The sequence below is a fragment of the Gobio gobio genome (genome assembly GCF_949357685.1).
Source record: "Gobio gobio genome assembly, chromosome: 12".
NCBI classification, from domain to species: domain Eukaryota; kingdom Metazoa; phylum Chordata; class Actinopteri; order Cypriniformes; family Gobionidae; genus Gobio; species Gobio gobio.
Window position 1 is genome coordinate 45,481,697 of NC_137105.1, and position 26,179 is coordinate 45,507,875.

The 26,179-nt window shown below is 38.6% G+C and overlaps 2 protein-coding genes across 3 annotated transcripts in view; one reads left to right on the plus strand and one right to left on the minus strand.

Moving 5' to 3' along the window:
* Nucleotides 1-30: 30 nt before the first annotated feature.
* On the minus strand, nt 31-12,500 carry ociad1 (OCIA domain containing 1). 2 transcript variants are annotated; one of them, XM_079830586.1, is made up of 8 exons: nt 11,431-12,500; nt 11,168-11,252; nt 10,537-10,590; nt 6,066-6,113; nt 4,512-4,644; nt 4,034-4,263; nt 3,723-3,875; nt 31-1,384 (listed from the first exon to the last, which is right to left on the minus strand). In XM_079830586.1, exons 1-8 carry the CDS (start codon nt 11,488-11,490, stop codon nt 1,347-1,349), a joined length of 801 nt encoding a protein of 266 aa, XP_079686712.1. In that variant the 5' UTR covers nt 11,491-12,500; the 3' UTR covers nt 31-1,346. The 2 variants fall into 2 exon arrangements, with proteins under 2 accessions (XP_079686712.1, XP_079686713.1); XM_079830587.1 differs by having other exon boundaries at nt 285-1,384; nt 11,176-11,252; nt 11,431-11,649.
* Nucleotides 12,451-26,179, plus strand: part of fryl (furry homolog, like) — a 143,537-nt gene continuing 129,808 nt past the window's right edge. Inside the window, exon 1 of the mRNA XM_079830584.1 lies at nt 12,451-12,716. The gene's annotated coding sequence lies outside the window, so the exon portion shown is untranslated. The remainder of the gene's footprint in view (nt 12,717-26,179) is intronic.

Below are 26,179 nucleotides of genomic sequence, written 5' to 3' on the forward strand. Positions count from 1 at the left end.
GTCGCAAGGATAACAAAAACGAACACTTATAGTGGAAAAGTTATATATTTGAACAATTCTGAGACAAAATCTCACTATGTGCTCATGGCATGGGCTTCACAGTAACATGGCCTTGAATGGGGTCCTTCAACTAATCAAACTTGTCAGTGGAATTGGCCGATTTAAAATCAGGATATGGTGTCACACCGGAGGACATGGTTTTCAGTGACCAAATGTATCAAGTTCCTATGCTTTTAGAAATATATGGACGAAAAAACTATTGCCATTTACTAAATAGACACTTGTAAAATTGTCAAAGGTATTTATTAACATTTGTATGCTTTTCTTTTTAATTTATAAAAGTTGTAATTTACTGAATCATGCTTGAGACAAAATGTGTCCTATGGTTTTATATGAACAGGTCAATGCAAGACAAAGAAATGTTTAACCATTTACTGCATGGTAAATCTGGTATGAATCCACCTCATAAGAATAATGCATTTAAGGTATGTTATTTACCAATATTTGCTCAACTATTCTGAGCTTTTGTTTACAACGTAGAGAGGGAGTGGAGGTTTCTGGTCAATTTTATGACAGTAAAGAGATGCCTTTTGAGTTGGATCATAATATTGTCCTGAAGAAAGAAATCTTCCAGATCTCAGACTTCTGTTTTAAATAGAATTACCTTCACAAATAAGGATCGAAGTACAGTGAATGAATTACAGATGTCACAGGCTTCATTTGAAATGTTTGAACATTTAATTGTGAATCTTAATAGACTCTAAACCTCAAAACACACATATCTTTATCTCTTATCTCCAGCTCAGAGGACATGACAGTAATAACTGTAACATCAGTGAATGATGTCATTATTATCATGGGTCCAAGTCTACGGTCATAACCTACGACACTGCCATAATCGTCTCTAGTGCACAGCTTTAACATTGGCTGGACTATTATTTCAGTGGATAAATTAACCTTGATACTAAATAGTATATCTAAAGTACTTGTATTTATTTATTGACAAATGTTAAGCATATTTGGACAGAATGTCCTAATCAATAAAACACTGATACTCTGTTAAAACGATTTAGCTTAAATCCACTTAAAGCCAGAAGCCCAGAAGATAAACATTTTTCAAACCACATATGCCATAAAAAGCAAACAGAGTAATTGTTTTTTTTTAATTCGAACAAGTTTGCATTCATTTCCCAAACTAAGTTTTGTTCCTTAAAATACAATCATCTTCAATTCAGCATTTGATTGCAGCTTTTGGTCTGATGTGGCAGAACGAGGCGAGACAACGCCACAGAAGTCACTGCGTATGGATCTTGAGCTATTCAGATAGTTGATTCTCCAGGTCTCTCTTACTCATCCCAAGCATCTCCATACTGGTTCTTTTTAACTGGAGAGGTAAGAAAGAAATCGGTTTATGGATTAAAAGATACAAGGACATTGAGATTATAAAATTATTGCCAACACTTTACAATAAGGTTCCATTAGTTATCAGTGGTTAATGCATTAACTAATAATGATATTGTATCTATTAATAAAGTACAGTATTTATCTATCTTTGTTCAAGTTAGTTCACTGATTTTGAATTGTGTATTAGACGTATTATTCATTGTTAGTTCATGTTAAAGGGGTTAAAGGAGCTTTTGACATAAGAGATCACATTTCAGAACTGAAAACTTCCTTGTTAGTCCAAAAATAGCCTTTATTGTAACCAAGCCCAGAGAACAACTCGTGGAATGTGCCTATAATAGATCTGTGAAAAGACCGCCTCTACAGAAGAAGATCGACGCCTATTTCATCATTGCAATTTTGGCCCCGCCCACTGGTATGTTAGTGAGATGACGAGGACAGATGAGCAATACAGGACGGACTACAAATAACATCACCTTCCAAAGGATCCTAATGCTAGGATAATGCTTCCACTCCATTTAGGGGTTATACTTTATATATATATATATTTTTATTCACTTACGAATATTTGAATTGCCACTGTGTATGAAATGTGCTATACAAATAAAGTTGCCTTGCCTTGCTAGGAATGTGGTTATTTATTTTCAACAATGTAAAAGGTCTCAGTTGAGCATTATTTATTTGTATTATTTGACTTTTACGATATGGACTCGACAGTAATGCCACAACATGTAAGTAAGCGTGTTAATTCTAATGCCTGATCTGTGACCAGTGATTTCTGATATGTAATGATTCATGTACATTCAGATGTTCTTTGTCTATAACCCTATTTGGACAGGATTAGTTGAACATGGTGAGGTGGGGTAAAGTAATTAGAGCTTCTCAGTGATTTTAGTCCCATCCCGAATGTGCCATCTCAGTAATCATTACGGACAATGTCAGTAAAGATTACAGCGACTTTTACCTTCTGTAAAAAGGTCCAGAAAAAATACCTCAGGTTATCCTAATCCCGTGCAATAGACCCGCTGTAAATATGTACACAAATATTCTGTAATTTCTTGTTTAAAAGTAGTTTTCCGGTGTTTTTCAATAGCCGCGTTTCCACTGCAGGAACTTTTCCCAAGAACTTTGGGGTGGTACTCGGTGTGTTTCGACCGCAGGAACCAGGGTCTAAATGAAGTTCCGGGTAAATATTTCCCCCTCCAAACGGCCCTGCTCCCGAGGTAGTACTTTTTCAAAGTTCGGGAACTTTCGGGGGTGGGACTTGGGCGCTGAACATGCTGATTGGTTGAGCTCACGCAGCATTTTATTTCAAAAGTCTTGCGATGTTTGTTCTGCGTTCAGTAAATATCAGTCTTGCTCTTTCTGTCTGATGGCGCACGTTTGTTCTGGGTAATTTCGGTGGAAACGCGGCTAAGTATGGAGGCGCTTGAAAAAAGCACTCAGTTGCGTTCTAGGCGGTGGAAAGTCTAAGTCTGTGGCAAACCTGAAGTGTTTTCTGCTTACCATTTAGCTAAAAAAAAAAAATTATGTCAAAAGCAAGAGGCATGAAACTTATTTTAGCTTTAGGCAAGTACCAACATAATCCAATCCGAATTTAATTAATAAATTGTGCGATCAGACCTAACTGTTATATATAGATTATGTGTTTGCGCATGTGATATCAGGAAGCAACTTAATATGCACATAACGACGGTGTATAAATCGAGTTACCCCTCCCACTTCTGCTAGTTTTACTGAGATTTCGTATCCCGTGCGAATTGGTCATTAATATTACAGTGGACCTGTGGTAAAATTACATTACATTACTCCATCTACCCTTGTAAAACTAATCCCGTCTGAATAGGGCTCGTCTCAGTAAATCAAACCATTTGATTCACATTGTTACACATTGTTGTGTAATCTGTTATTTAAACTGTGATTAAATTATATATAAAAAAAAGTGATCAAAGAAAGCTCCCTTTACAATCGCTGGAGCTGTCAATCAAACAGCGCAAGTTTATCAGTGACTGAGTTCTGGACTTTTCACCGAAAATGACGAATTGTTACGAATCTCTTCAGAGGAACTTATAACTAAATTTAGTTATAATAAAAGCATTCGTTAGCGTGCAAATCCGAGTTGCAATAACGAGAGCACCATTCATGCGCTCAACATGTCTGAAGTCATTTCATGGATGCTTTGACATTTACATGTAGAATATTCAACAAAATAAGCCCATCAAAAAACTTTATTGGCTTTTAGAATCATTATAGCTCTCACAAATAATTGTTGCTATAGGCTTATTAAAATGTTAGGGAAATCAGTTACTGAGTCTCACCTTCCTTAGGTGGCGCCACCTCTCTTTGTGGTTTCATCAGCGTTTCAGCTTTCTGTGTGAGAGTGACCTCATAGTTCTCTCTGTTCTTGCTACGCAGATTCTCATACAACACTGGCTTCTTCTTAGGCACATCCTCATCTGGATAGAACGGCGCTTTGGGATAAATGCAAACTACTTGTTAAACATCTACCGATCAGATGACATTCTTATTCAATGATGAACGTCCTTTCCTGCCAATTGTAAACAAATCTATACTTGTTTATAGAAGTTTGTACGATTATACATGTTGTTCTGGTCGTCATGTGCAGTACCTTGAGGAGAAATATCATCCCTGATGTTGACGGGACCAGAATCACTGAATCCAGAGCTAAAAGGAGTGGTGTCGTATGATTGGGAGGGGCTGCTGTAGGTATAGTCACTTGTGTAATTGCTGTAGCTCTCAGGCATGGAACTGGCTTCTGATTCAGGTTGAGAAGCAGACTCAGAAGCAGACTGTTGAGATTCTGATGGGTTTACATCGCCAAATTCTGACTGGTTCGTCCTTTAAAAAAAACAAACAAACATTTAATTATTATTATAATAATATATAAAAATGACTTGTCTTAACGTGAATGACTTAATACTGTATATTTGTTTGAAAGGATATGTTAGATAAAAATATCTATTTTCAGAAACAACCAAAAATAAAAAACGATTTATATTTTATTTATATTTGTCTAAAACAAAATATAGAAACTAATTGATGTAAGAAAAAGTGTGAAATTCTGTGTGTGTGTATAATGTTCTTACGCAGATGCCATGTGATGCAGACGTCCCTGTCGTAGTGCCTCTCCCAGTGGGGAGTTCTCCAGTTTCCTAAACTTTTCTTGACAGACCCTCATGTAAGACATTTTCCCACCAACGTATCCAAATATGCCAGCAACTGGATAAAAAATCACATACATTCAGAGGAACTTAAGAAAATTTTGCCTTTTAATAGCCCTCCATCTCCAAATACAGTTGTGGTCAGAATTATTGGCACCCCTGGTAAATATGATCAAATATGGCTGTAAAAATAAATCTGCATTTTTTTTATCGTTTTGATCTTTCATTCAAGAAATTCACAAAAATCTAACCTTTCACTCAAGTAAAAGTGGGGGGTAAATCACATTATGAAATTAATAATTTTCTCCAAAACACATCGGCCATAATTATTGGCACCCTTTTATTAAATACTTTTTGCAACGTCCTTCTCCCAAGATAACAGCTCTGAGTCGTCTTCTGTAATGCCTGATGAGTTTGGAGATCAGAGATCCTTCCTTCATCCAGAATCTCTCCAGATCCTTCAGATTCCAGCTCTTCTCTTCAGTTAATCACGCATTTTCTACAGGGTTCAGGTCAGGAACTGGGATGGTCATGGCAGAAGCTTCATTTTGTGTCCGTGGGCATGGGGTACTTTTAATCCCCATTTGCACCAAACGCATCGGTTTGCTGCCAAAAAGCTCTTTTTTTAAAGTTTGATCTGACTACAGAACCAGGTCTCGTCTGAAGCTGCAGTCGTGTCTGACACTGAATATGCTGGAGTTTGTTTTTTGATGAGCGAGGAGGATTTTTCTGTAGGTGCTTTTTGATACATTTTCTTAGGCTTTCTGACCCCAAGACTGAACTAATCTCTGCAGTTCTCCAGCTGTGATCTTGGAGAGTCTTTGTCCACTCAAACTCTCCTCCTCTCGTGCATTAGGACGATAGAGACACACGTCCTCTTCCAGGCAGATTCAGAACATCTTTAGTTGACTGAACTTCTTAATTATTGCCCTGATGGTGGAAACGGGGATTTTCAATGCTTTAGCTCTTTTCTTACAGCCACTTTCTGTTTTGTGAAGCTCAATTATCTTTTGCTACACATCAGAACTATCTTTGGTTTAACTCATTGTGATGAATGATTAAGGGAATTTGACCTTTGTGTTTCCTCATATTTATACAGGAAGTACTAGAACAGGAAGTCATGGCTGGGCAATTTCATGCTCCTAGTCACCCTGGTGTGCGCAAACATAAATATGAATGGGAATACACTCGGGAGATATTTAACACAATATTTTCTAGGGGTGCCAATAATTGTGGCCAACATGTTTTGGAGAAAAGCATTCATTTCATAATGTGAGTTTCCCCCACTTTCAATTGTTTTACTTCAATGAAAGGTTAGATTTTTGCGCATTTCTTGAATGAAAAATAAAAAGAATAAACAATGCAGCTTTATTTTTACAGACATCTTTTATCATATTTAATTCTGACCACCACTGTAACCTTGGTTTTTTAAGTTGTCGTTCTATAAAATGTGTATCATCAGTTGTTCTTGATACTCACTGGCAACTTTGGGAAGAGAGCCAAATCGGGGTGATGGAGTAAGTATTCCTGAGGATAAACAATACAAGATATTTTTAAAACCTTTTTACAGATTTGTTTGTAAAAATAAAATTAAACCTTAACTTTTGCTTCCATTTACCATTTTTGATGTTCTCTATGCATGTACATTGAGCAATGTTCATATGTGAATAAAAACCTAAATTAAATCATATAAAGCGATTGAGACTCTTTAAAAAAAAAAAAGTGGTTTAAACTACTCGATTCATATGGATTTCTTTATGGAATTATTCTTTATATGTATATCTTTATGAACCTTTTGAAGCATCAATTTTTTGGGTGGAATGGACTTTCAATGTAGGGACAGAAGTCAATCTGGTTTCATTAAAAATATCTTAATCAGTATTTCAAGGACGCATGAAAAGCCTTATGGGTTTGGAACAAAACTGAATGAAAACGTACATTTTTGGTTGAAACATCCCCTATAAGTTCCATAAACTTCTCATAACTTTTATATAATTATTTGTAATTACTAAAATTATTTGAACTGAGATTGAACACATGTTCAAGAGCAATTTCTAACTATAGCACATCTAGAAAAAAAAAAAAAAAATCACTATCCACCTTTTTCCTACGTCCCATGATGCTTTGCGTGAATTATGGGAGTAACTTCCGTTAAGCGGTAAACAATCAGTGAAAAGCTTGCTTTATGAACGCAATAATACATTTTTTTTTTTAAAAACTGGGTACAATGAGATGACATTCTACTCACCCTTCAACCATCGAACATTAAAATGACATTTACATTAGACCATGAATAAAAAATTTGGTTACACTTTATTTTGATAGTCCACTTTAAACATTCTACTAACTATAAGTAACTTTGCAACTACATGTCAACTAACTGTCATTAGAGTATTAGTTGACTGTCAGTAGACTGGTAGGTTATGGTTAGGTGTTAGGGTTCGGGTTAGTAGAATAAGTTGAATTGTAGTTGCCAAGTTACTTATAGTCAGTAGAATGTCTGTTGGGGGCCCAAAAAAATAAAGTTTTAGTAAATATTAATCAGACAGTCTACAAATACTCTAATGACAGTTAGTTGAAATGTAGTTGCAAAGTTACTTATAGTTAGTAGAATGTCTAAAGTGGACTATCAAAATAAAGGGTTACCAAAAATGTTCATTAACTTCAGCATTGCGTGATACGAATTCAAAGTGATTCCAGTCAATTTTGACAATACATTGTATTTACCTATGAAAACAAACCTGGAAAGAGACGTGAGGGTTTGAGGAGAACAACAAGAGATTCTTTGTGCATTCCAGTAAATTATTAATGGGATGTATCATAAATTAAACCGGGAGAACAGACCACAAATATGCAGTATGTGTTGTCCTTTTTTATACTATTAGAGCAGAATGCAAAAGGGAAAAAAATAAAATAATCATGAGGAAAAGAATGCAGTGACTGAAAAGAGCTCTTGCCATAGATATTCTTGCTATAGCGTCATATTAAAATACCAAGCGTTACGTTATTCTCATGATATCTGAAAATAAAACCAAGGAAAATTGACAGCTCATTCAGTCAAACTGATGGATACATTTTATTTATAAGGCAACCTTATGATTTGAAATGATTAATTTCAGTTTTTTTTAATAGAAGTTCCCTAAACCGGAAGTGCCACCCAGGGGGCGCCGTTAGGGGGGGTGCAGAGTATCTAATGGACCAGGGGTGTCCAACCCTGCTCCTGGAGCGCTACCGTCCTATAGATTTCAGTTCCAACCCTGCTCCAACACACCTGTCTGTAATTATCTAGCACCCTGAACACCATGATTAGCTGGATCAGGTGTGTTTGATTGAGGTTGGAGCTAAAATCTGCAGAGTGGTAGCTCTCCAGGACCAGGGTTGGACACCCCTGCAATAGACCCTTCTCGACATATGGGCCCAGGACGCTAGGGGGCCCAAATTCACGACTTTGGATCCTTTGTGTGTGCGCAATTTCTCTTCTTCTTACATACACAAACACATTAACTAATAATACTGTAATTATATATCTGTGAATTATAAGAAGTGAACAAGAGCATGGTCTCTCGTCACTTCAAAATACAGCGCATGAAGTGTTAACCACGCTAAAAAAAGAACATGATGAATAGAAAAAAAAGCACCTGTCAGGAGCACATTGGCGAAAACATCTAAAACTAGGGATGAAGACGTTAAAAGGATGGAAGTTTCCCTTACGAATCGGGTCCTTACAAATCAGAATAAGCTAAACAAAATGTTAGAGATGATTGTTGATCGCAGATGTGTGCCGAAAGACCTAATTAAAGAAGTCTTTGGTGCAAGCAGGTCTTCTGTGTGGGTGCAAAACCGGGCGGGGCGGGGGGGGTATATTCTAATCGCACTGAGCGCTCTAATCCCACACCGGTGTGTTTGTATGCGTCAATGGTTAAAATCAATCTCGTTTTGGGGGTGGAGGGGGGACGAACAGAATTTTTCATTACTTGAAATAATATAAATGTCAACTAATAAATTATTTAAATTTCAGTTGTTATTGTTGTTGTTATTGTTTTTTATTAATTTATTTTATTATTATTATTATTTAGTTTGCTTTTGTATTATATAAAAAGAGAAAAGGAGAAAAGCAGGAAATATGAAACTATTTCTGAATTGAAATAAATGATGTTTATGCTGCTACATAATTTTTTTTATTTAAATTTCTTATTAAAGGAACACTCCACTTTTTTTGAAAATAGGCTCATTTTACAAGTCCCCTAGAGTTAAATAGTTACCGTTTTTGAATCCATTCAGCCGATCTTTGTATCTGGCGGTAGCACTTTTAGCATAGCTTAGCATACATCATTGATTCTGATCAGTCCATTAGCATCTCATTCATAAAATGACCAAAGACACTTTCAATATTTTTAACATACATCGTGTGCTAAGACCAACTGAAAATGAAAAGTTGCGATTTTCTACACCTATATGGCTAGGAACTACGTTCTCATTCCTGCGTAATAGTCGCGGATCATTGCGCCGCTGCAGCCATGGTACGGCCGCGAAGATCCGCAACTATTACGCAGGAATGAGAACGTAGTTCCTAGCCATATAGGTGTAGAAAATCGCAACTTTTCATTTTCAGTTTGTCTTAGCACACGATGTAACTGTAGAAGAGTCAAGTTTTAAATAGGAAAAATATTGAAAGTGTCTTTGGTCATTTTTTGAATGAGATGCTAATGGACTGATCAGAATCAATGATGTATGCTAAGCTATGCTAAAAGTGCTACCGCCAGACACAAAGATCGGCTGAATGGATTCAAAAACGGTAAAACTCAACTATAAACGCGAGATGTAAATTAAACGTGATATGCGGTGATGTCACAATCATGTTGCATTGTGGTATATGAAGCTGCCTGAAGTGTACATATGAAGTAGACTCGCTCCCTCTGTCAAAATCAAGGGAGCAAGGGTCTGTCCATATAAACTTCCCTTGTCCACTTCACGAAGTGGGACGCACTTCAAAATGGCGTTGGGATTCCCCCGAGGGGAAGTGCTTAGGGAAGTTCGCAAGTGCGCGTCTAAACCTGGAGTGGAACACAGCATGGGTTAACCCAGTCTGATCTGCCGGCGATTTGATTTCGCCCTGCAGCTCAGTCTGGAAACCTGTACATTAATTTCTACTGCTTCTGTTACACTTTTGCGGGAAGCAAAACCTGGCACGCTATTGGCTCCAGAAGGGAGCAGAATCTCATTGAGCTCCATGTTAAAATGCCCAACTATACAGCAGATTAAAGCATGTTTACAGTCTGGTACAAATTGTGGTTTTGGTCTATGGCTAATTTTGCCCTTCATGACAACTGTGAGGGGGGTGATTTTTTTTTATAACTCATTCGTTTACATTATATAAAGCCTTAAAGTTCTGCATAATTAAGGGCGTGACCACTTTGAGTGACAGGTGGATAGCCATTTATCTGCTGTCTGTTAGTCAATACGTCACCTCAGCTCCAGCCACGTCCCGCCTCTTTGACCATTTTGTTATCCGGGAGTGACGCGCGATGACTGCCAAGATGGCAACGGCCAGCTCGACCCTACTTTAAGCTTCAAAACTGCTCTTCAGAATCCTACGTCACGGTCACTATGTCCATATTTTTTTTACAGTCTATGGTCGTTGCCCGTTGATCACGCCTCTTGTGGTCTGATTGGTTGAAGGACTATCCAATTGCGTATGGAATCATTTAATTTATGCTCATTTATCACACCTCTTGTGCAGTAGAAAATACAGAGCAGACTCCCCACACCAATGTTCAGCTGTGTCTGGTGATAGCCAGACAACTCATCAGGAATAAGGTGGATAGAACTTCCCATTACTTTTTAAGGTTTTATTCATTTCCAGTTCCCACAATTCCCCGAAAATTCTAGGTTTGCAATGACAATGGGAACCATGAGTAAAAAATTACTGAAAAATTGGACTTGAACTTACCTCTTGACACCATTACCTGAGTGACTCCTATTGCGATGGCGGAAAATGGCAAGGCTGTAAGAGAGCAGATGTGTTCACAAGTCTCTTTCTAAAGTATTTTCTCATCAGAGCATCTTGAGACAACATTTTGCAAATAAATGAAAATGAAGAAACGCTTAAAGCTACAGTCTGTGTGATATTTTCCCCCATCTATCGGTGGAAAGGTATATGACCATCCAGTGAATATTAGTTTCTGTTCCTCTCAATTTTGATTTTGTTTTAACTCCTACGGTGGCCGATTTAGTCCAAGATTAACATGGCTTCCAGTTCGACCTCGTCCACATTCGACATTGAGTGTTAAAACGCGAAAGGCGAAGCTTGAATTTACGGGTATGTCCCTCTTTGGCTAATGTACTTTCAAGATGGAGGGGCAACATGGCGACCCGCATTCGAACCGCTTACCCGTATGTATTTTCAATGGCATATTACAAACTTACGAGAATACTTTATTACTCGAAAGAAGTAAATATACATTAATGAGCACATATATTTTTGAAAGAACTAAGTGTTTTTAGCTAAGAATAAACTAAAAAAGTTACACAGTGTAGCTTTAAAAATGTATTGCTGGATAATAAAGGACAAGTGTACTAACATCTGTACCAGAAGCTTTCTGAATTGCACTCTTTGAAGACACGCCTCTCTTCTTCATTGGGAATATATGCAGCCCCAAAAGCACCCTGAGAAGACAAAACTATGTGTGAGGAAACTCTCTGAAAGTTCCCTATCAACCATCTATTGATCCTGTAAACAGAAAACCGAACGCACACTTTGCTTTTGACGCACTTCTGCATGAGACAGAGCAGTAGAGACAGAATATTTGGTTTATAAACACTGTCAGGTGAATTTACTACCTACCTTACTGGACCCATGTGGGACTTGAGCAGCCGGAGTGAATCCAGACGAGGCTTGCGACATGACTGACTCAAGAGGCACAGTGCGATTACAACAACAATATTGTTTTTGCTGTTTCCATAGGATTGCGCGGATTACAAATAAACAAGACCAACGACACACTTTTATAACATGACCTCCAGTCGACTCTTATCAGCAACAACACTAACCCGGAAGTGCAGGAGTGAAGCCGGAAGCACCAAACAAAAATCTCACAACACCTCAAATTATTATTTGGATTCGTTTTATTCTTTGTTTTCTGTGTACATTTTTATTTGATGAAGAGTGCGTTATTGTAAATTCTACGTTGATAAATGCAAATATACCAGATTTAATTCGCGAACAGTTTTTAATGAAAGAAACAAAACATTATATAACCACTTTTTTATCAGTTTATTTACCTAATTTGACTGTATATGAACTGTTTTTATTCGTTTTATTGTCGATGTTTTATTTGTACAAGGATCAAAGTGAATATTAACAAAATAAAACGTTAGTTCATACATGTTTATTATTCTTATGAATAAAAGAGAGAAGAACAGAAAAAGACAGTCTCAAATATAAAGATTTCAGACAAACATGTGTATGTAAACATAATGTAAAAGTATTGATTATTTAATTAAGCACTTACTAATGTGATTTAGACAACTTCAGAGAAATCATAACTTTGTCAATATGAATATTAATCGCTTTAGTGTGATGTCAATAGCCATTTAATTCCATCATATATCGACTGCATCATATAAAACAGAGAGTTTTGATCTAAAAGTATTGATTTTTCTACTTATACATGTATTTTGACAAACCTAGGGAATTATCGCAGAATCATGTGCTACAGCCAATCCAGTAGCAGTACGAGTTGATTGATGGCCGGACCAGCAAATAGAATGGCCCGTTTGTTAAGCGTGTGAATACAGTGCATTCATCGCTTCGAGCACGGGGCGGGGCTTAGCTCCGCAATCTTGACACCGCGGCTCCCCTATCAGAAGAGCGGATTGTCAAAGCCGTTAGCCAGCGCTGCTCCAATCTGATGGACAGGGAGGTGGGCACGTTGTCATTCGTCGAGTTTTTAGGTGTTTTGCGAAAAAAGACCGAGAAGATTAGCAATAGAATCGACCGTTAGAGGTCAGCGGATGTAAAATGTTGTTATTGTAAAGCTCGAGTGGGTCTTTTGGAGAAAAGAGTCATCGGGTTTCAGCGCTAGCGCGAGCAGGCTAACTGACGAGGAAAAGCGCAGCTGCTCTAAAAAGGTAAGAAGGGCCGAATTCTTTTTGACTAACCTCAAATAACCGACGTCTAATTTGAGACGGAGAGAGCCAGCTCTCACTTTTAACGCTCATCCGTTGTCTTATCAGATGCACTTTCCCTCGCGGGATATTATCAGTGGCAGTTGGTAGTCAAGTTATGTTATGTTGACCTGCATTTGAATCAGCGCAGAGATGAGTGGAGTCAGTGGCGGTGTCACAAACCCCGGTGATCTGCCGACCGAGACAGCGTTTTTGGACATCATTGGTGAGGTACACGAGTTAACCAGCACAAGTCTTAATGGTCAGGCCACTATGGGACTTTTTATAGAGTTTCGTGAGACCGCACTGCGTTTAACCAATCAGAAAGACGTGAGAAGTGTGTCTTCTGGGAAGCCTGTGTGAAAGATTGACTAAAGGGAGACAGTAACAGAACTGTAGTTTGGTGGAAATATCAGTCATCATATAAAGATCTGCGGTATTAGTTACAGGATGTTATTGAGCTGTGTTTAAACCCCACCAAATCGTGCTCATTGACAACTCTAGACTGGTTTGAAACCACCAAGTTAATCAGGAACGATCTTTTAATTTGCGTTCTCTTTCATTTCCTCTAGTAGAAAAACAGTTATTCTGCAGACATGACTTTGTTTAGGACAGACCCTTTATCTTGTCCATCTAATAAAATCTGTCACTTGAAAGGCTCACTGATGTTTATTGTGTGCTTTATGCAAACATGTGCATGAGTCATAAATGATGTTAACAACTCCAGCCTCTCAGCATTTGGTGAGAGAGAGGCATGTTCAGCAGCAGCAGCAGAGAAGAAGAGTTCACACTCCTGATCACAGCTTTGAGAGGAGTGTGTGAACTCTTCCTGCTTGCTGGTGAACATGCCGCTCTGAGTGTCATGAGTGTGTTTCTTGTAAACAGTAGTGGGGTTTTGCATTGGTGCTAAATGCTTGGACCTTCTTCTTTCTGTTAATGTTCCTAAATCTTGATGCATAGATGTAGAAATATATTTTTTAAAGGGGTCATGAACTGCATGTTATAATTTGTATTGGGGTGCACTGCACTTATAATGTTAGTATTATTTTTGTACATTAAAAAATGGTCATGATTTAGAAATTAAAGGCATTTTTCCTACTCTGATTTTAGCCTCTGATTTGAATGTTCTGTTTGAAGGGGCGTGTCTGCAGTGAGACTTCAGTGTAAACGCCCTCTGCTGTGATTGGCTGCTGTGAGACTTCAGTGTAAACGCCCTCTGCTGTGATTGGCTGCTGTGAGACTTCAGTGTAAACGCCCACTGCTGTGATTGGCTGACATCTTTGCATATGAAATGGATAATTATTACATGTGGAACTCCCGAAAACTTTTAGCACGTTTTTACTAAATTACAGCTCTCAAGTAGCCTGACGTTGTCATACTCAATTCTAGTCAGAATATGAGTCTGATACTGCTCCGTTGGGCTGTGATTATGGGGCGTGTTTCAACCGAACCAGGAAAGACCTCAATTGGATAGACCTACAACCAATCAGAGCAACGGAGTGATGCATTACGTTAGTTGTCAAATTTCAACAGAACTCAACTGCACACAGTGTTGCCCGCGGGCTGTTTTTCTATGTCCGCGGTTTGAAGCGACCCCAGGAATGCGAATTTTAGCAGGCAGCCCTGCCAAAAACCCCCACATGTTTTACCCCCCATATGCCATTTTTTCTGGAGAACCCCCGCGGAAAGCTATTGGGCTTGTTTTGGGCTAGTTTTGAGTAGCAATTGGGCGGGTTTTGTTGTGAAAACTTTTGTTGTGTGCAACCCTGTCTGCACGCACGCTGGAAGAAGTAGAATAAGAAGATGAGTGAAACGATCTTTGCCGGTGTTGTAAAAAAGAATTTAAGTATACACAGTATTTACCAACACGATCATCATTTCTGAGAGAAATAGTGAAGGTGAATGATGCATATATGAACAAGTTCTCCGTTTAGGATTAGAACAAATTCATCCCAAGCGCTCTTCGGTGACGTGTATGCTTACGTTACTGTTGATCATCTGTCCATCATCGTATAAAGCCCGCCCTGACAATTTGATTGGTCCGAACAGCTCCTGTTCAGGCATAGTTTCTCCACAACGGATGAAGTCCAGACTGAGTTTCCCGACCTCAAATGTTGTGGGCAGGGCTAAATTCGTCTGGCATCCAGGCTAACTAATTGTGAAAAGCGTTGATTGTAGCATTATATTAGATCTATGGCATTATATTTACTTGGAACGATACCAAAAGAACGTTTTTTTTAAACCAAAATATAAAAAGAAATTAAGAGATCTTTAATAGTTCTTGAACGGGCACTCAAACACAATAGGTGCCTTTTCCCAGTTTTGAACTGTCACCATTGGCATATAATGCAACCAAGATTGCTGAAGTCAACAGATTATACTAATAGACCTACCGATCTCTGTGTACAAATACAATTTTTACCCTCCTGTAATTTGGCATCAAAATCTCAGGTGAGAAACTATTTAAAAAATAGCAGATTACTCAATAAATATTCATCCATGTAATTTAATATTTTGGGTTTCCTCACTTATTATGTTTGTCTTTCTTCAGGAACAATCTTAACAAAATCAAAAATGTGAGTTGGGTTTCTGAAATTTGCTTGATTTCCAATAATAGAATGGTCCAATGACATTTTACAATATTGTTTTTTTAATATAAATTGTATACATTTTATAAATTGTATCAAATAAATGCAGCCTAGGTGAGCATAAGAGGGGAAAAACAACTTATTAAACCAGTCCCAAACATCTGAACAGTTGTGTGTATAATTGTGTGTATATTGTGTGCCAAAAACAAAGGTATAAGATCAGTTGTTCTATTTTTCTTGTTGTGTAACCCTGCAAAGCGAAAAGCACAGATCTGATATAGCCGATATTAACAATATATTGCTCTTATGATCATCCACTTTATGACAATTTACACAATGAGCTGTTTGAATAGCCACCTTTCCACCGTTGGGCTAAACCGCTCTGTTTGCTTAACTGTTCCATCTCATGCCGAAATGGACCCTCCGGTACGGATATGGTTTCAATTTTCCATTTCCACTGCGGGGCTGATAACGGCCGCTCTTTGGAATGTAATACGATATGAGATGTAAATAGCGACCACGTTATGGAGGATGATCAGATATTTGTTTTAATGTAATATGAATTTTTGTTTACGTCACTCAAATAGCGCGATTAGTCAGCTACAGAGAAACTGGGAGTCAAACAACTGATAAGCAACAAACCCGGAGTGGCGACTTCAGTACACGCATTCTACCAGCTCGGTTCGGCACGGTTGGCCTGAGAATTGACCTTTCGCAAAGACCCGCCCTCTTTAGTTACTGTTGCTATATGTCCGACAAGCCATGCTCTCACACCACACACATTTTCTCACGTAGAGAAAATACATTGTGGACACTAGGGCTGCGCAATATATCGAAATATCGCAAATGTAAATATCGCAATATGCATATCGCAAGGGCACGCAATATCTGAATGATTTTAATAGGCTACTTCAACATTGTGAAATGTGTACGTTTTAGGTCGATGCATATAGCAGAGAATAGACTGAGCACTTGACTGTAACTTGTGTGACTTGCTTGCCGTTAAAAAGAGTTATTAAACGCAATAACTTGCGAAAAACAACTCCTTGCAGTCCTGTGCTGTCTGACACACACACCGAAACGTGCGCACAAGCCGTTCTTTTTTTTTGTGTCTTGTTACACACTCGAACGGTCAAATACACACACAGTTGTGTCAAAAATCTTGATGAGTATTCATGTAAACACAGTCGGTTATGTTTAAAGGGAAATATATCAGTTGGGGAAAGAAATTGATTTTACACACTTAAAGCAATATCGTATCGCATATCGAATATCGCATTATTTAACAAGGATATCACATATCGCATTTTTCTTCAATATCGCACAGCCATAGCGGACACTGACAACATGCCGACAGAATGGACAGAGCAGGTTACTTTTGATATGAAACAAAGTCTCAACTTTAAACAATAAATAGCATTTTGTGGCTCTTTAATGTGTGGTGATCGCTGTAGCGCCTCATTTAAAGCTGCTCGTGAACCGATCATCTCTTTCTTCTAGTTCATTGATAAGCAGGAAATAAACATGAATGAACACTAAAAGAAATGTTGTTTCTCAAGTTCAAGTCCACCGATGTTAATCTCCTAACTCTCCTGACTGCTTTGTCGGACGAAATGGCAGATTCGGCGATGTGATTGGTCAGATCGCCTGTCAATCAAACTTGCGGCGAAGGGTGAATCCCAGGTTTGTAGCCATGCCGTACCAGGCTCAAGTGGAAACATAACGGGAACCGTTTCTTAAAACTGTTCGGCCCGACAGTGGAAAAGCGGGTAATATTTCAAGAACTCTTTCCTATAACATTTTTCACAAGCCTCCTAGTGACTGCACTGCGCTGTTTGCATTGATAACCTAGTAAATTGCCTTGTTTAAGATGTGTTCTCAGTAATTGCCTCTTCACTGGAACTAATGCCTCTTGCTAATTAGTTCCACATAAATGAAAGAGATATACAGTGCAATGTAGTTGTAATCCCAAGGGATCGTTTTGTCATTTAGGACTCCTCCATCCTAATTTAAATCTCAATGTGCCTGAGGTGGCAGTGTTTTTACGCCCTCATGAACACCCTCTTTTTGTTTAATACATTATTAAGGGCATGATCACAACAGCTGCAATTAGAAAACATGATATAGGCCTAAGCCAGTTTACATTACAGCCATGCTTTGCATGACATGTGAAACATATTTTTCTCGTGAGAACCTTGTTGCTTTACTTTTGTCATGAAAGAATGAAACAAGAAACCAAAACAGTGAGGGCTTTTCATTTTGAGTCTGTTGTCTGGTGCAGTATAAAGAGCCTTGTAGGAGTGGGGCCGGACAGTCTGGTGTAGGTGGCAAATTAATGCACGTGGGCATTTTGGAACTCGGGCCTTACAGAGCTGGATTTTTACCACCAATAAAAGGGGCATTTTAAAGGCCCATCTTTTTTCCCAGAAGAAATGAAATAATCAGACATCGTTTTGCCCCCTGGCCACTTGTGCCCTTCAGGAATGTTACACAATTGCATTTGTTAACTGACACAGAGTCTTGTATTCGGCAGGCCAGCAAACGATGACTGTCATGACCGTATTTTCCATACGCCTACTGTGCTTAGAGCTCGCTGTTGTGACACCGCAGATCTGCTGTCAGCTGTCTCGCTGAGATTGGCAAGAAAATTGACACAGCATTCTTCTAGAAGATAAAAGACTGGTATAGTACGGACAAATGACGTGACTGTTATTTGTAAAAATGGGATCTGTTAGGGACGATCATAGATGGATAAGCTGGGAAGATCTGTGTTTTGCACATGCACTTTACCATGTGATTTTCTGCATGCATGTGTTCAAACCAAATCTGCATAAATCGGTCATAACGTTTATCAACTGGCCTGGCGCATCGGTGCACCTTATATTGAGCCCTGCAGTGTATGCTGAAGTTTGCATTGGGTGCTGGTGTGAAGTACTGCAGTAGGGGAAACTCTATCAGCACACACAGGGAACAGAGTGCATTATTAATGCCCATGCTGCCTGTTCTGTCTGACCCTGACCAGTCATTTTCCTCTCTGCCCAACTCCCAACTGAGTGCCATTCCCCCCCTCCACCATAATTCACCCCTGTGGCTCATGTTCTGATCTCATGCATGCTTGCATGATCTCTGCCGTCTGGTTCTTTCTCCATAGTTAAGACAAGAGCAAGGGATTACTCTTACTAATATCAGCATATGAGAGAGAGATAGATTTACAGAGGACAGAAAAAAGCAGACTGCACTGTTTCTCTCCCTAATGCAGTCAGCAGCTGCTGCCAACCTATAATCTGTCTGTCAGTCTACATGATTTTTGTTTTGTTAATCATAAAAAGATCTTGCACAACTCTCTGGGTAAAAGCAAAGCCATAGTCTAACTGAGAGAAACTAAAAGTTGAATCGGGTGTCAGGGTCGAAGGTCAGAGTTGGCCGCTTTATTTTCTTCAACCAGCTTGGCCTTAGCAACATAGCATTTTGTTTGCCTATGTGCGTCTGAACGTTGGTCGATAAAGGTTTCTTATCAGCTCTTACGGGAAGAATGAGTTTAATGTTTTATGGTCTCTGAAGCTCATTTGCATTGTCGTTCAAGGTGCTGTATGGAAGAAAATGACTGTTGTAATTTATGAGCTCATTTTTGTTTGTTCATGTTGTTCGTTTTCGTCTATTTTTCATGAATCGGGTACAGTTTGGGAATAGGATCTTAAAACTTCCTTAAAACTGGGGCAAACCCCCCCTGAATTTCCCTGATAGGGTGTATGGTTACTAGGGGTGTGACGAGACGCTTAGCTCACAAGACGAGACACGAGATTGGTTCACGAGACAAGACAAGATTATGTGTTTTTAAGAAATCCTCAATGACAAAATTCACGATTGGAAAAGTAGTCTGCAGGTGCATTTTGAATGTATGAATGATCAAATTCATTGGAAGACAACAATACTCAAGCACTCGAAAAGGTTTTGGCACAAACTCAACTGACTGGCTTCTCTCCTATATGATTTCACATTTTGAAAGTGTAGTTGGGGGGTTACAACTACACATCCCAGCCTAAGATAGCTTTGATATTGGGAGACAGGCTATTGTATGTCGCCTAATTTGCATGAATCAGGGAGCGGAGCGAGGAGTGGAGGGGTGTGACTTTGGCCCATAATATAACTGCATTTTTAGCCAGAACTCACACATTAAACACATTTAACTAGCTTGATACAGATGGCTCACTCAAATCAGAAAGAAGGTAAAGGTTATGATGACGGCGATGGACATGAGCGGGATGTTATAGTTCAAGGAATTTTTTTGTATCTTCTCCATACTGAATATGATTGGGTGAAAGCACCTTTTAAACAGGTAGCACTTATTCACACATGCAATCGCTCTCTCCAATCCATTCAAACAAATCTTACAGTGCTTATATGCTTACAGTTATCTGTATCTGATTTTGAATGAGCACAAATCTATAATCTAATATAATGTAGTGATTCGTAGATAAAATAACAACATTTGCACTGCAATAAACACAATAAACTACGTTCAAACTATGTCCTATTGTTTATTTATTTTTTTCATTTAATGTATGTTATAAACCGAACTTGTGATACATACTCGCATACTCTGTCAGGGAGCGTGCGTTTACTTTCACTTTCAATTCGCAATCGCTCGTGCTTTGTGTATTGGAGCGGCGGTGCACAGTCGCACACAGTGCAGAGCATACATTTAAAATTAGAGCTGGATGATATTTTGTTTTCTGCGATTTTTGTACTGCGATATAAAAACAATTTCACCATATGATTTGAATAACTCTATTTAAAAAGAATGAATCATTCATTTTGTAGGGGAGTGAATCTGCATAGAAAATGATAAACAAATTACAAGCATAGATAAATACAATAGAAGAAAGATAATATTGAAATAAGCAGTACTTTATGTTTTTCAGGTAAATCTAACAGTATTCAGGTACAGAAATTCAATAATCAAATGGAAAATAACAGTCTTCACTAGCCTATATAAATAAAATATAACTAATATAATTAATTACTACATTTAATTAATACATTTTATCATTGTTAAAGCTAAAAAAGTAATTTTCTCTTTCTCTTTTGTTGTTTGGTCACCATTGGCGACACAAACAGCTGCCAGTACACAAGGCTGCTGTCTCTTTAAGACGAATGCATGGAGCCACGGACCTAAATGACACGCATCCGTTTACTTCATCAATTGTTCACAACACATAACTGACTGTGTTTACAAGGATACTCGCAGAGACGGGCATTTTGACTTCATTTTGCGAGCACATGTCAGTTTGAAAAAGAAAAGTAAGTCAAAATGCCCGCACGCTGTTTTCTGTGCGCGAGTCCTCTTGCGCTTGATGCCTGACTCGACTTAAAATCAGAAGCAAATATTAAACTTTAACTCTATGATGGGTAAACTTCACAATTAATCCACAAATAACATGCGGCCTGAACTGGGGTGCAGCTGCCCGTACAGATCACGGATCAACTAAGGTCCCTATACTTGACATCGCGCATCCTGCGATGTGACTGTCGCGAATGCACACCTCACGATATCGATGCTAAAATGATATATCGTGCAGCCCTACCCAGTAACTAGTAGTGAAGCGGAAAAGATGATCAGTTCACACACACGCTACTGCTTCGCTTAACCTGAGGCGGCAACAGCGATCTGTCATGCCACAATAAAGAGCACCAAACAGGTAATTATTCTTTGAATTTTGTAATAAAATAGACAGAATTTGATATCTGTGACTTTTTCATATCAAATATTATTTAGATTTATTGGATATGGATGTGCGCTACAATGTGTTCTGTTCATTCATCAACTGAAAACAGCATAGACTAAAAGATCAATTCTTGGGATCTAAGAATCAATATTGGTTCATAAAAATGGAATCGATTATAACTTTTTTTTTACCCAGCCTTAATAAACACTCACAAGCTTTTTAAAGGGATAGTTCACCCAAAAATGAAAATTCTGTCATCATTTACTCACCCTCAAGTTGTTCCAAACCTGTATGCATTTATTTCTTCTGCTGAGGGATATTTTTGGAAGAATGTTTGTAACCAAGCAGATCTCGGCAGCCATTGACTGACTACCATAGTATCCCCATACACACACACACACACACACACACACACACACACACACACACACACACACACACACACACACACACACACACACACACACACACACACACACACACACACACACACACACACACACACACACACACACACACACTATGGTAGTAAATTTTTGGGTGAACTATCCCTTTAAAGGTCCCATGGCATGAAATTTTCATTTTATGAGGTTTTTCAACATTAATATGAGTTCCCCTAGCCTGAATATTGTCCCCAAGTGGATAGAAATGTTGATCGGTGTAAACCCGAGTTCTGGCTGTCTTTCTCTGCCTTTGAGAAAATGATAGGCCAGACGAGCCAATCCTGAAGTCTCCTGTTTTGACGTCCAAGCAGGAACGGTTACCTCCCTTTCCTCCGCCCAGAGAATCTGCCACGCCCATGCAAGCGCTCGAGAGATCATTGCTTGTGAACGAGTGAACTGGCAGTTTCTCAGTGTTTGGATGTACAAATGAAAACAGAAGTCTTTTTTCAGTTCCTTCTGATTTGTGATCAGTGATTTCTTATGTGTAGCTAATTATTTATTATTCGTGCACACGCTGCGGCTTCTCTCTCTCCCGACAGAGCGGTGTTTTCGTGTTTTCTATCTTGTGAGTCAGTGTTTTTGTACGTCCTCGTCGCGTCTATCGGTTCTACAATGTGCATACAGTCGTTTCTGCTCAACATCAGCAGAGTAACATCTTTAGAGATAAACCTTACACACGCCGAGGCTCGGCTGCACTGACCGGTCGGCCTCCAACATCCCCGACCCCCAGTACTGCATCTGGCCCACAGCGGAGGCACCAAACGCGGCGTGAGATTAAGCAGAAGGGGGGTAAGCGTGAGCATATCCGGGCTAGCCAGCCTAGCCCCACAATAAACTGGATTACATTCGATTACTGCTGTTGTGTCTTTGTTTGCGCTGTGTACTCAATGCGCGTCATTGACGCTTTCCATATGATAGGAACATATCTAAAAATAATGGTATTATCAACACTTACTCATAACTCGTTCATCTCGACAGCTGTAATGGTACTTTGCATGTGTTACAAAGTTGGTAATAATGATGAAGACGGACTCGGCGTGACTGGGACTCGTGTTTATTCAGAACTCTCAGATACAAACACAATAAACTCGCGCTGACTGACAGCGCTCTCATAACTTAGTAGTTACTATAAATAACTTTGTTAGCAATCGCTGAGCTCAGTCTCTGGTACATTAGTGATGTCCGGTTTGCAAACGATCTTTCTTTTGAACCGGTTCTTTTTAGTGAACCGAATCAGTTCACCAAATCGGACTGAATCGTTCTAAGCGGTTCGCGTCTCCAGTCAGCGCTGATCCATAATTTACTAAAGTTACTAACTTTCTGACATGAGTGACAGTCCCTCCGACTAGAAATAGACTAATAACCTGAAGTATATGCTGTAACTAAAACAGTTCACTGAACTGAGACTGACAGAACCGATGTGAAGTGAACTCCGGTCCATCCGTCTCTCTGGCAGCAGCTCGTGCCTCGTAGACCTCGTTAAACCACGCCCCCTCTGCTCATATCAAATGCAAAGATGTCAGCCAATCACAACAGTGGGCGTTTTTACTGAAGTCTCACAGCAGACACGCCTCTTGTAACAGGGCCTTCAGCCACAGGGCAAACAGCAGTATAGAAAAAATGCCTTTTATTTCTAAATTATTACATTTTATGATGTAAAAAGCATACTAACAATATAAGTACACCTCAGGAAACACTATAAAATAATAGAAAAATGCCATGCCATGGGACCTTTAAAGCACCTGGCTGTCAGGTACCAGTACTGCTGAACGGCAGATATCATCGCATTAAATGATCAAAATGACAAAGTTTTAAATGCTGGAAAAACCCTGGTATATATTTAATATATATATATATATATATATATATATATATATATATATATATATATATATATATATATATATATATATATATATATATATATATATATATATATATATATATATATATATATATATATATATATATATATATATATATATATATATATATATATATATATATAGTGACGTCTATGCAGTGTTTTATTTTTGCATTTTGATTTTCAATTTCTTACTTGAATGAATGCTTGTAGGCTACTGTTACACAGACCTAGCTGGAAAAATGACAGCAACATTTTTTCATTTGCATCTTATTTTGTATTTGTTCTATTTAGTGATGCACCGATCATGATTTTACATGGCCGATTCCGATATTTTTTTCAAGAAAACACAATAAAATACACTATTTTTTTTTACACAATAAAAGAATGAAAGTATACATGAACAAGATGTTTATTTGCTATTTAACAGGCTAAATTAGCTTTTGGCTAATGAAAACAAGCCCGCAATCTGAAATTAACGGGAAATTGAATTGGAAATTAAAGGCAACAACTGCATATTCTGCAATCCAAACAAAGATATTACTTAAATCAGCATTTTTTTAAAAATTCAGTGTAAAGAAAAAAAGTATTTACCAGTGAAATAAATAAAACCAAAGTATATAATTGTTCCAAAATGTTAAATCAAATAATGTTTAGTGCAACGGAAAAAACTAAGATGCTACAGCAGGTGCTTTTTAAATCAAATGAAGTCAATGTAATTTTAAGGTAAAATAAAAATTATCATCCTATAGGCTACAGAACTGATAGTATTTCATTTCAAAAGTGCATGCATGTTCTTCTTTAGGCTACAAAAAGAAGTATTTCGGCTTTGTCACAAGTTAGTCTGTTTCGTTCTCATCCGATCCAACACGTGAGAAGCTGAGCTGAACAAACGCTCACTATCTGCGCTTGTGCAGGCGCGGAGAGGTAAGCTCGCGCAACTTCAGCTCGCACAGGAAAGCGTCTCTTCCCTCAGTTCTCCAGTTTCCGTTTGTAACACACGTGACATGTTCGCAAATTATTTCAATATAGGCGTATGTGCATGCGGGCGCACTTCTGGAAAAATCGGCAGAAAAATACAAAGAAAACCAGTTCCGATTTTTGGCCGGTCAACCGGTGCATCCCTAGTTTTATTATTTATAATTTGCATCTTTGTTCTTATTTTTAATAACACTGGTAAAATAATGAAATAAAATCAAGTGAAAAAATATTTGGCCTTATTTTATTTTTAAGGCTAAATTATAAATGGGGCTTACATTTTGTCTGTACTGCTCAGTGACTTGCTAAATATTTTTAAAAACCAACATGAAAAAGAATAGGGAGAGTAAGATTGTGGATTGTGATCCTCCTGCCTGGGAAAAAAAATGATCGCCCCTAGTTATATCTTTCTATTGTTCTGTGGAAAAAATAAAATGTGTCCACTATTTGCTGCACATCTGTGAATATCTTAATCAACACTTCCTGATCTGTCACCTCTTTGGAAACAGATAGACCTGTTTGTATTTGTCAGACTCTGCTCTTCCCCATTCTTGTGCGTGTATGGACGGGAGTTTGACAGAAAGATTTCCCCTCTAGGCAGTCCAGATCAGTCAGCGAAACTCTTGTCATTATTGCACCACATGCAGTCATCATTGAAATCTCACCTTCTCTCAGATCCTAACAATTAACCACACTGTTTCTGCTATGCTGTACTTAGATTTTTTATATATGTGAATATAAAATTATATTAATTATTGATCGTCCCTTTAAAAAAATCTATTTATTTTATTTCCTGAGTCACTTTAAGCGCGTTTCCACAGCAGGATCTTTTCCCAGGATCTAAGGACTTTGGGCTGGCACTCGGTGTGTTTCGACCGCAGGAACCAGGGTCTAAATAAAGTTCTGGGTAAATATTTTGCCCTCAAAACAGCCCTGCTCGCGAGGTAGTACTTTTTCAAAGTTCAGGAACTTTTGGGGGTGTGACTTGGGCGCTGAACATGCTGATTGATTGAGCTCACGCAGCATTTTATGTCAACCTAAAAGTCTGTGCAGCAAGAGTTGTTTGCTATTTGAATCAACAATGGAGTTTAAAAATTGCGATGGACAGACGACAAGGTTCAGGCTTTATTGGCCCTGTCCCAAATGGCACACTTCATGTGCACTTTCGGTCTTGTGGACTTACAATGGCCGCTGCGTGTCCGTTAAGTCCACAAAACCGCTGGGTGTCCCATTTGTCATTTTAGGTCTCAGAAGGGTGCTCACGAGTGGCCCCTTTGAGGTCGATATGCGCCCTCGATGCATATCGGTTACGCAGCAGACTTCTTCCTGAAAGTCAAAGCAGCATTACGTCGTGAAAGTGCCAACTGTGACCGTGAGGGTTCAGGGTGCCATTTGGGACAGGACCATTACGTTTACTTGCGGAGGACGAAATCCAGTGGGCTCTGGAAAGTTGCGCGCAGTCCTACGTCATCTGACTAATCTTAACGGTACTTTAGATCGCGATGGAAAAAAGAGGTCTGGGGGGAAAAAGAGTTCCTGGGAAGAAAGTTCCTGGGACAAAATGTTCTGGGTAATTTTGGTGGAAACAGGGCTTAAGATCATAAAAATACAGTTAAGTTCAAGATTTGCAAGATACTAGGGCTGTCAAAATTGCTCAAAAATTACGTTCGAATATTCCCTCTAAAAAAAGCACGAATATTCGAACTATTCGAACATCTGGTTGCGCATTTTATCAATGACGCACGCGCATTACGTCAATAACAGGACAAATGAATACAAAGACACATAACTACTTATATAGGTAGTCTATTTAAGTTTAAACATATTT